Raw genomic sequence first — 12,214 nt, forward strand, 5'->3', positions numbered from 1 at the left:
CATTACCAAAAAACACTGTCTGCCTGTGTCCATTCATGTGAATGGACAGTTTGTTGGTGGTCATTCCCACATATATACTTAGGCTATTGTGTAAGATTCAATTAGCAAGCATTCCTAATGGGAGAAATCACACAAACAAATGTCATGTAAAAAAAGAAAGAAAAAGATATATGAGAGTTAGCAGGAACTGAAAGGTAGACAGATAAGCACATTGCCCAATAATTTGAAGAACAAAAAGAAATGGTAGCTCAGAACTTTATTACAATTAAGCTCCATTATTTTTATATACAACATATCAGGTAAAACTATGTAATAATTGTAGTCTCATTGTTTTATCTAAGATGAAGTTCATTCATCTTCAGCAATGAGCAACTCCACAGCTTAAGACATTTTGTATTCACCTAGTTTTTGTTTTAGAAATAACTGGAGAGAATGCATGCAGCTATTAAAGCATAAATCACTTAACTGACACTAGCAATTCTCTTTCACCTCAGTTGTCTTTGTATTTGCTAAATTATTGTGTCACATTTATTTTGAAAGGCTTGACGGTTGAGGTATACGGTATTTCAACATTTCAATTTCAGCTTCAAAATATGAGGTATTGTGGTATGAGTAATATTCAGGATTTTTATATTCGCCGTCTTTGGATGCCCCAGGTCCTACTCCTAGAAAAAAAAAGAGAGACTTTTCAATTTTTAAGCTTCATTTCCTGAACATACTAAATCTGTGATTATTGTTTTGTGTATACCTCCTGAAGGTACTTGGTAAACTGCTGCACTTAAACCAGGAACGTCTACTGATGTTATACTTGGTGGTACTTTACTTCCAGTTCCACTTGGTTGCTTGGGAGACGCTGGTTTGCTACCAACACAGTAGCATCTACTTCCAGATACCTGCAAAATTTTTTTGTTTCAGTGGTAAACCTTTTAAGATATGTATATCAGCATTCTTTATGCTCAATTTGGACATGAGTCTACATGTATTGAAGAATATTTCATTGTTAGGTAAAAGTAAAATCATCATCAGTACTAGTGTAATATTACCGTAAAAAATAGCTGCACAAAATGATTATGTCAAAAGAACTTTAGTTGGATTGTAATTCTCTATTGCTTCTTATTTTGAAATGTTACTTTTTATGGCATACTGTGCTAATATTCCAAGGTTGTTATTCTGAGGTTCTGATCTGCATGTCCCAATGGTCTTATTTCTTCTTTCAAAATAAACTTGCTTTTGCCACAAGTTATGTTATTGCAATTCCCTTTAATGAAGAAATGTTAACCTAATGCATTTCTACATCAACACATCAAAACTATTATCAGCAATACAGTCACTGTGTAAATAAACAATTGCATAATACAGAAAATTCAGCTGGTGAGAACCACTATTGTGTGAAAAAGATTTAACATAAAATTAGTTTTCAGAGGTTAAAGTGATTCTTCAGATCCATAGTGCTGCAATTACACTAATAAATTAAATTTTCCTCTTGCCTCACTATTGGCTCCCTACAACTCCACCTGACAAGTTTTAGGTATTACAAACTTGAAATATATCTCACATACCAGGTGTGTTGTTGCCGATATACATCTGTAATTCACAACTTTATTGTGTAAAAGAGGCTACTAACATGCATCATTTCCCATTTTCTCTTCCATTTGTGTATGATACTTGGGAAGAATTACCATCAGTAAGCATCTGTATAAGCTTTAATTTACCTTATTTTACCATCGTGGCTATTTCACAACAGACATGTAGGAAGAAGTAACAAGTTGCTCGAATTTCCTTCTAATATACTTTTTCAAAATTATAAAATTAACCTTTGTGTGAGAATGCCTTTCTTGTAGCAGCTGCCATTGAAAATGGGTGAGCTTTTCTGTCGACACACAACTGCCGGACAAACTTTTGATGAATTCATTTAGGCGAACAGCTTGTTGGTGGTCATTTCCACATAAATGCTGTGCAGAGATCCTCTGATGGGGTAGAATAAGCCTGCGAGGGATTGGAGTAAATGTGTCTGGGTGTGTGTGTTGATCACATCTTACATTTGCATCTTCCACAGACCCATGTGGCATGGGGCTGGAAGTGAATGTGGCATTAAGATGAACCAGGATATTGCATAGATTGGTTTGGAGGCAGAATACAATTTTGGGAGTGAGTGAGAAAGATTGTGAGTAAGATGTTCCTCATTTCCAGGCAAGATGGTAGATAGTTGAAGCCCTAGCCCTGGAATTGTTTCTGTCCATGCTGATATTGGGCTGTGATGAGGGTGCTCCTTCACAGCTCATTTTTGAGGGTGGTCTGAGGGTTAGGAGTGTGTGAGGGTATGGTGTAGAAATTATGTCTGCAGACTAGGTTTAGGGGGTAGTGCAGCATATTGGGCAACGTAATTCTTATCACTGCAAATGCATTGTCCATGGCTGTCCCAACTATATGGGGGTGATTTTTTGGTGTGTCAGGTATGGCAGCTACCAAAATGCAGGTACTGTTGATAGTGAGCTTGATATGGACACAGGTGTGTGTTGAGACATTAGAGGTGGGTGTCAGTATCCAGGAAGGTGGCATATTGGACGCAGGATGACCAGGTGAAGAGAATGGGAGAGTAGGTGTTGAGGCTATGGGGGAATGAGGATAGGGTAGACGAGGGTTTGTGGTCTAGATGATCCCAGTCTTCTTCGTTCACCTCCCCCTCCCCCCTTTCCGATGACTCAATGCCTCTATTATTGAGTTGTTACCTGACTCCTAAATTATTTACATTCTGTAAAAGTCTAGATCTGGCTTACTTACCTGTTTCATGCAACAGTGTTGTCAGTGCTCACTGTAAGGTATGATGGGAAAGAAAAAGGGTATCAGCTACTGGGTCTAGGCACCCAATTAGAGAGCAGCTGACAGACTACATGTTTCAAAGGAATATAGTCACATTTTCACATCAGTAATCACAGCCTTCAAAATCTTAACACATTCAGAAGAAATATGCAAATATTTTTAGAACCAAGATATTTTTAGAACCAAGATTATTAATTTAATTTTAGCTTTGCTTTTTGTTCCCAACCAACTGCAAACTTGTTATTCTTCACATATTTGGAAGAAACAATGTATGTTACAACAAACATTATTAATTTAATTTTTATATCAAAGTAATCAGCAACCAGTTGCGTAAAAGAAATTTAATTTCTTAACCAGATTCAGGCACTTGGTGTCCTTCTTCAGGAAGTTATACCTATTGCCTTACTTGTGAGTGTCAACAATAAAATGCATACAGCAAAGTGCCGCGGTAAAAGAAAACAAGAGCAATAATAACTGATTACTTATTACTCCGGTATGTTTTTAGTACCATGGCATTTTGCTGTATGCATCTTTCTGACGACATTCGCAAGTATTGTGATAGGTGTAACCTTCTGAAGAAGGGCACTAAGTGCCCGAAACCAGTTAAGAAAGTAAATTTCTTTTATGCAACTAATTGCTGATTATTTCGATATGTACAACTGCGGTTACTGAGGATGAATAAAATATTAAATTTAACTTTTGCAAGTAAAACCATCATATTCCAGCCTAACCTAGGCCTCTGGCTAAGCTACAGATCAGTGTCATCACAACCAGATATTTTAGCTTTCACATTTGTTGGCTTTGCCAAGTCATAACCAAACTGTCACATTCCAATCTCACCACAACCTTGCAATGTGTGACATACATAGAAAGAGTGTCACATATTCATGACAACAAAGATTATAAGTTTAAACAGTGCTCTTGGGTCCCAACCTAATTGCAGTCTTGGAAATTGTGACATATTTGGAAAATAAAAGTAGCTGAATATTTGTGACAAGCCAAATTATAAATTTTACCACTGCACATGCACAGCAATGAAATTTATAACCTTGTTTGTCACAAATTTTTCGCTATTGCTGTAAGAGCTTTGCTATCAGGTCTCAACCAAATTCATGACATATTTGGGGAAAAAAAACAAAACCACAGTCCAATATTTGTGACAACACTGAATAACTGAACTGTATCTATTTCAATCCTAGAAATTCATTGCTCATTTCCTAGCCTCTCATTGGTATCATCACATTGGGTATGTGAAACTGACATGTTGCCAACCAATAAACAGTAGAGGAATGCTGCCATTACTGCTGCTGGCCCTGATCTACACTTCAGCTTTTACATTACACTAGGATTTTTGACTGAAATGTTTCCTTGGGATTTTTCCAATAAACATATTTATTTTAGTCAGAACTGTTTCATCACCAAACTGAGCTTTACTGCTGTAGCAGGACCAGTGGGAAATGCCATGTACAAGTAATAAAATACTATGGTAAGCACTTGAAGATGGGCTTTTAAAGCACAATAAGCATCATGGTTTTTACTCAAAACCTTGATTGTGACTCAAGTCTGCTTCTTACTTTATGAGTGTAAAACAGTCACACCTCCAAAATAGGCTCTATATATATAAAATGAGTTTTAGAACTACCTTCTGAAAAAGAAAGTCAAGAAAGTAAAAAATAAATGGTACAGAACATCACACAGTCCTTTTTTATTTTTATTCAAATGCCATCACAGCTACATTAGCTCAAAGTGTACTACTTCTTTTCCTTCAGCGTTTGTCCCCCGTGCCTGTGGGGTCCGCTACATGGGTCCGTTGTCTCCATTTCACTCTATCATGGGCTGCATCTGGGTGAATGTTCATGCATTTAAGGTCTTTATGAATTGTATCAGCCCAACGTTGCTTAGGTCTTCCCTTGGTTCTACTGCCGACGATTTCAAGTGTGTAACCCCCCTTGGCAATAGAGTCATCACCGGCCTGTAAAACATGCCCAAACCATTGAAGACGACTCTCATGCATCTTGTCTTGGATCAGTGCAACACCAAACTGTTCCCCAATGCTGTCATTAGAAACGTGATCTAACTTAGTGAGGGCCGCTGTCCACCTTAGCATCTTCGTTTCCATTATGCTTAGGCGGCGTTCTGTCTCAACTGTAGTCGGCCAGCACTCACAACTATACAAGGCAACTGGTCGGATGACAGTGCGATAGAGTTTTGATTTTAAATTATCTTTCCTCCTGCGGTTGCAAGTGACTCCGGTTGTTGTTCGCCACCTCATCCAGGCTGCCTGAGTTCTGGTGTTGACCTCTTCAGTGAGTCGGCCATCAACGGTGATCGTGGAACCAAGGTATTTAAACTTACTCACATGAGTCAGATCTTCACCATTAATCATGATGGTTCCAATTTCATGTCTGTCTGATGTCATGTACTCGGTTTTCTTCAAATTAAGGTGCAAACCGTCCATTCGGCTACCTTCCAATGATGGGAACACCATAACTGCTGGAAGGTCATCTGGGCCAGTGGCTTTCCCAGGCTTCATTTTGCTCAAAGCAGTCTTTACCTCTGCGACTGCAAATTCTCTTACGGGCCCTTCAACAGCATGGCCAATGGGTATTGGTCGATGGGAGAACCCTTCTGTTGAGATCTTCTTGAAGTAGCTGCACCATCATTCTTTGGCCTTCTTCCAGTCAACTAGCAGATTACCGGTCTCATCATTGACTCCGTAGAACTGATGAACATCATATGAATTGCAATGTCTTGCTGTAGTGAGTCGATATAAGTCCCGCTCTCCTTCACATGTGTCAAATTTTGCATGTAGATCATCATAACGTGAGGATTTGGTTGCTGCTACAGCCTGTTTTGCATCTCTTCGGGCTGTTCTGTATGCATTCCATCGCTCTGGTGTTTTATCGGTAAGACTCATGATACAATCGTTTCTTTGTGTGTACCGTGTCATTCCAAATCCACGCATCTCTATCAATACCCCGTCGTCCTCAAAGTGTAAAAAGCAATTATAATTGCAACACAGTAACAAAAGGGGTGTATTCCCCTTCTGCTTTGACTATTGACATCACCAATGAACTTCTGTACAGGTGTTGTGACAGACTGATCTGTAGGACTGCCCCAGGTCAGGGTCGTGTAGGAAGGTGATGCCAACAAGTATGTCAAAAATACGAAGCTGCCACGCTCCCTCCCCCTAGGTATTTTTGACATTTACAGCAACAAATTGAAACCTAACACATCCCAATGACAGGTTGTAGAATCTTAGTTTGTTTCAATTGAGAGAAGCCAATGAATGTGCTTGACAATACTCTTTTATACAAATTGTGTATTCCATAGTTATCTTTATATTCTACTTTCTCAATTTGATCTGATATTTTAAGGTAATGTCCAAATTCCGAAATACCGAGCAAGATAGCACAGTCATGTCACACTGGACTCGCATTTGGGAGTACAATGGTCCAAACCTGCGTCTGACCATCCAGATTTAGGCTTTCCATGATTTTCCTAAATCACTCCACGCAAATGCTGGGATTGTTCCTGTGAAAGGACAACCTTTCCTAATCTGAGCTTGTGCTCCATCTCTAATGGCCTCATTGTCAACTGGACGTTAAACACTAACCTTCTCCTCCTCCTCCTCGTCCAAATTCGCAAGGGGTTTCAATACTTTGTTGAAATACATGATTGTATGAAACCATCACTGGTCAAAGCCGACTGGTTACATAGTATTTCTCAATACCTCCACAAAAAGAGTTCCCACTATTTAAAAAAAAGAAAAAAAACTATTGCTAACCAAGACTGCACAAAAAACTGTACATCTGAGATGCTCTACATCATGTTCTTTTCAAAGGAACTTAATTAAATCTCTAATCACTATTCTGTGCGTGAACATCCAATAAGATAAGTATAAAATTATTGTGCAGTCATTAACAGACCAAGGAAGGAAGATTGGGATACAATATCCTGCTGAGATGGAGCTCAAACTGGGCAAGGGTGGGGAAAGAAAACCACTGTGACCTGTTCAGAGACATCTTAACCTTTCTAAGTAAAGTATAGAATTCAAACAATGGAAAATCCAGGACTGAATAATGATGATATTATGAGGAGGATAGATTGCTACTCACCATTTAGCACACATGCTGAGTCACAGACAGACACAATAAAAAGACTGTTAAACACATAAGCTTTCAGTCAGAAGGCCTTCTTCTGAAACAGACACCACACACACACACACACACACACACATTCACGCAGATGCAGCTGACACGAACATGACCACTGTGTTTGTGTGAATGTGTGTGTGTTTTGTCTATTTCAGAAGAAGGCCTTCTGGCCGAAAGCTTACATGATTAGTAGTGTTTTCATTGTGCCTGTCTGCTGTATGGTGTGGAGCAGTCTCTACTTTTCATAATATCGTCTTAAAGTATAGAAATGTAACTCTGGATGGCCAGAGCAAAATTTGAATCCCACTCCTGAATATGAGTCCAATGCCATAGTCACTCCAGCACCTCACTCTTTTAATACACTGATGCACTGACCAGCCACATGACTCAGATTTTAAGCTTCACTGATTGAACAGACTGTGTTATACTATCATCAACTGGACCTACTTCTATACAATTGATTTTTAGTTTTATTTTTACAATTAAAATGAATTCCATGATGCCCCTTTAATAATTTCACAAATACAGTTTTCTAGTCGAGAGGAATTCACACAGCACTTTCAGTGTGTTAGAGGGTTCTCAGCATATGCTGGTCAACGATTTACTTTTTTGAAATCTGTGGCTAACTAGTACCAAGTTGCTGGCACACTGTGCCAGATAGCTGTTTTTTGAAATAATGGTTATTTTCATTGTATTGGGCCAAAGAAACCTCTCGTATAAATAATTATGGTGACAAAGAAACCAAACATAGCATTAGTCTAAGGAATAGGGGTTTACTTCTAATAGCACATTAACCTTGATTACTAAACCCTCACAAAATTTACAAAATGTATGAATTCCTATGGGACCAAACTGCCAAGTTCATCGGCCCATAGACTTACTACTTGAACTAATTTACGCTAAGAACAAAACAAACATCCGTACCTGAGGAAGGGCTCCAACATTCAGTGGGAGGGGGGGGCGCACAATCCGTGACATGGCGCATCAGACCGCACGGCCACTACGTGCAGCACAAATTTTACAATTGCAGTTCCTACAATCTGGACATGTGGTTTTGAGTACCTTGATGGCAAACATTGTTTTTAACAATGGCTGAATTATTTACTGCCAAAATCCAGCACTAAGCTGAAACTTGTGCTTGTTTTGTAAACATTCTGAATGTTTACTAATGGTGTGCCTGTTTGCTGATAGTCAGCCTATTTGTTTTGTGGCTTAGAATTTATATTAGTATGGCATCTTTGATGAAATATCAAGCAGTCACAGTTAGAAGAGTGTGAATTTACATCACATTTCCCCCTCAGTGCTAATCCCATCTTTGATGATGATGAGGTCCCATACTCCGAGGAGCATAGGGAATGATGCGGGAGATCCACACCGCCGACTAGGCAAGGTCCTAGCGGAGGTGGTTTGCCATTGCCTTCCTCCGACTGTAATGGGGATGAATGATGATGATGAAGACAACACAACAACACCCGGTCATCTCGTGGCAGGGAAAATACCTGACCCCACCAGGAATCAAACCCGGGCCCCCATGCGCGGGAAGCGAGAATGTTACTGCAAGACCACGAGCTGCAGAATCTCATCTTTAGCTACTAAAATTTGCACTACATGGTGCCGAGTTCGATTTTGACACTAGCATACTGGGTGGTTTGCTCGAAGAAACTGACAAGAATAGATAATTTAGTGAAGAGGATGATGATGATGTGTGTACAGATGACAGTGATGTAGGCCCACACTTTCAAGCAGCAAATGAGGAAAACGAGGAATCAGAAGAAGTATCCCTGAGTGGCCATGGAAGACTGAGCTAGGTCATGCTTAGATTATAATAGTAGTGTCTAAAGTAGAAGACTACTCATTTTGTGTGTAAAATACCTTCGCAGTTATGATGATGATGATGATTTATAACCAATGGATAACAGTTATGACTTATTTTCCAATAAGATTTTGAGCACTAAATTTGTCAAGTTATAAGGTGTAAAACATGCCATTTTGTACTTATTTTGTATGTAACAAACCACTGGAGATCTAACAATTGCAATTAACTAGCACTTAGCCTATATATGACTTCCTTTGAATAAAATCTATAGTAGTAAAATTTATAACGATTTAGTAGCAATGTAATATTTTCTGCTCTTTAGTGTTCAAGGGTTAATTGGAAAAAATTCATTAATAAGCTGGCAAGACATAGTTTGGCATGCAGTAGACCTACATGTATGTGCCCACTGAAGGCCAGAGTCTACCAAAACTGTAACCAAAAGCAGTTCACAAGTCCAATAATTATTAAATTCTATATGTTCTACATCGGCACATTTTTTAGTGAAGCTGCAAACCATAGCACTCACAGTCACCAAGGTTGAAACCAAAAGAAGAGATTACAAGGGCCTATCAAACGAAACCTGGTAAGAAACTGAATAAAGACTCAGCATGGAAGAAGGAAGGAAGATATTAGAGTTTGACAACTCATTGAGGTCACTAGAAGAGAAGGAATGAAGATTTGGGTTTAACATCCCTTCGACATCAAGGTCGAGACGGAACAACCTCTGTATGGATTGTCAGGCATGGATTTGAACTGTCGTCCTCCCGAATGCGAGTCCAGTTTGCTAACCACTGCACCACCTCACTTGGTATGTCAGACTGGGGAAGAAAATTAACCACGGTCTTTCAAAGGAATCATCCACACAGATGCATTAAGTAATTTACGCAAATCATGGAAAACCTACATCTCGATGACTGCACTAGGGTTGGAACCCCCTTGCCATTGTCCCAAGCAAAAGCTCTGTGTACTACCTCTCTCAGTAACACCCATTATGGGACTGGGTATTTCTCCCAGTGCCAAGTCTATATATGGAGATGGAAATCAGCAATTGGTACAGCTGTGGTAACTACAATCATTCAGATCATTTCGTTTTGACTGCAGAAAACACTGTTGTTGGTGAAGTCAGAGAGATTAAAAACTCCTGAATGGCATTGCAGTAATATTAGTCATAGTTAACTCAACCATATCATTCATTCATGGTGCGGCCCACTTCACGAAGTGTCTGCCCTGGAAAATGACTCCCGAATCTAAATGACGTTTATCCAAATGAACAACTTTTGTGGTATGCTGAATCTGGTGATGCTTTCCTTGATAAAATTGTCAACGGATGAAACGCTTAGGTGCACTTCAGTTAACAATAATAATGGGGGGCTAAGGATTTTTTTAAGAAATTCATAATGGTTTCACAGAACATAGACAGTGAAAGATTAATATTTTCTGAATAAAAGCTTGGCTGTCTGCATATTATAACTAACAATTCGAAACACACTTAATACATAGGGAATAAGTATGGAAGTCAGTTCTCATCACCCCAAACCAAACAATTTCCTATCACCAGAAACAATTAGGCCTATCTAGCTTAACTCTGAGCAGGGGATTCCGAGTTTCCATATAACAAGACCATCTCCAACCCCCCCCCCCCCCCGCCCCTTTCCAAAATTGACGCACAATTTAGATACATGTTAAAACCTTAAGAACCAACTGGTAGCAATAAGTCCTATTCTGCACAAGCTCTCATCCTTTACTAAATTAGTTTTGTTGAGTGCTACAGGACTTATACTGTGTGTGGGGAGATTGAATCTAAATGCAATAAAGCCCTGTGTACGAGGGTCCTACAGAAAAAAATTAATCTGTATCCATTAATATTTTTTTCCATTCACATGTAGCTGCATACAGTAATCTTTCGTGAGTAACTAAAGACGAATGTAAAAGTTTTACTTAACAATTTTTTTCTTACAAAAGGAACAACTGAAGGTTTTAAATGAAACAAGAACGAACTGTACCTCATAGTTTCTCACGCAGTAATATTACTTTAAGTTACTTCCAACGTCCTCACTGCTACGAAATCCTTAATTATGCAGTAAACTCATTTCATTAGTTACTCTTTCGTTTCTGGATATGGAAACAATACACAGAATGTACTCGTTCAAGATTTTTGTGTGTGGATAATTCACTATTAAGCAAGTTCGACACATTTCTTTTAACATATTCACGATTGCGTACGTCACCAAATCCACAAGGTGCGATACCTTTCGATTTATGTTGCTGAGGAATGACAGGCGTATTATACTGCTGGCCATTTTAAAATACTTCATTTATTTACAATAACACAGCCGTTCCCTTAACTTTGTCCGCTGATAGCCGAATTCCCTTATGAACTCGTCAGAGATGATACGCACATGCTTTTCAAAGACACAGGTATTAAAGTACCAATGCATATGCAACAATCTATCTGCGTAGATTTTTTTTATTTTATTGGCTTCTAGCATAATGACTTTTTAGCCATCACAAATTAAATGTATTGATACATAGCAAAGTAACATTTGTTCTTCTTCTTTCATATACGTCCTCAGACACAATTGACAGTTAACCACTTAGTTGTTAATTCATTTCTTTAGTTAAGTTCACTGGTCACAATTCCGTTTAAATTTTTATATCGTCTTTAGCTAAAAGTCTGGATATGGCGTTGTAGGACCTCCTGGTTGTTTCTCCGAGAACTGGGATCGTGGCGCCATCGTGCACACTGAGTGGTTAAAGCTCCCATCACCTCCAGGCGCTTCCGCGTAATAGGGGGGGAGAGGAAAGGAAGCGTGAGGGGGATGAGAACTGCGCATGCGCGGCTGCATAGAACGGGCAAATAAAAAACGTCCACGCTGCGAACTGCATTGCTGTTGCTGAGGATAACAGTCAGGCTCGTTTGTCTACGGTACATTGTATTATACGTTCAAATCTATGAGAGGAATAATAATCATTAAAAACAATTTCGAACAATCGTCATAAGAGAAATATTAACTAACGTCATTAACTCATGTCCACTGCTCCACAGATTTACTCTGCGTGGCGCCACTAACACGTTCGATATTCCAGTGAGAGACCACATTTATATTACATTGAACAAGCAAACAGTTAACCGTCATCCGCGAATAACTCCACGGAATCTGACCGATAACATCGTAAACCACCGATATCTCGACAAGTAACAGCTACTGTTATTTGAGGGCCTTATCCAGTTTGTGCCTTGAAAATGACAAAGGTGGGGGCAATATATTGAACATTATAGTATGCATAATTAAAACGATACAAAGTCCTAATCAAAAAGGCTAGGAAGTTCTTATTATTATGTATGTAACTGATAAATATCATTGCAGACTGAGAAACACCGGAAGGTACTGTGCAAATGGTGGACAAATTTAAATATGTG

At 39.0% G+C, this 12,214-nt stretch overlaps 1 protein-coding gene across 1 annotated transcript; it reads right to left on the reverse strand.

Annotated features, from left to right (window-relative positions):
• Positions 1–241: 241 nt before the first annotated feature.
• On the reverse strand, positions 242–11,195 carry LOC124615746. The gene is made up of 3 exons (XM_047143831.1): positions 11,043–11,195; positions 749–893; positions 242–665 (listed from the first exon to the last, which is right to left on the reverse strand). Exons 1-3 carry the CDS (start codon positions 11,106–11,108, stop codon positions 529–531), a joined length of 348 nt encoding a protein of 115 aa, XP_046999787.1. The 5' UTR covers positions 11,109–11,195; the 3' UTR covers positions 242–528.
• Between the last annotated feature and the right edge of the window lie 1,019 nt (positions 11,196–12,214).

Source organism: Schistocerca americana, chromosome 5, assembly GCF_021461395.2.
Source record: "Schistocerca americana isolate TAMUIC-IGC-003095 chromosome 5, iqSchAmer2.1, whole genome shotgun sequence".
NCBI lineage: Eukaryota > Metazoa > Arthropoda > Insecta > Orthoptera > Acrididae > Schistocerca > Schistocerca americana.

Coding starts and splice junctions, on each gene's coding strand:
- LOC124615746 (XM_047143831.1), bottom strand. CDS start 11,108: ATGAAGTATTTTAAAATGGCCAGCAGTATAATACGCCTGTCATTCCTC. Junction 894..11,042: donor TCAGCAACATAAATCGAAAG/GTATCGCACCTT, acceptor AAAATTTTGCAG/GTATCTGGAAGTAGATGCTA. Junction 666..748: donor TTACCAAGTACCTTCAGGAG/GTATACACAAAA, acceptor TTTTTTTTCTAG/GAGTAGGACCTGGGGCATCC.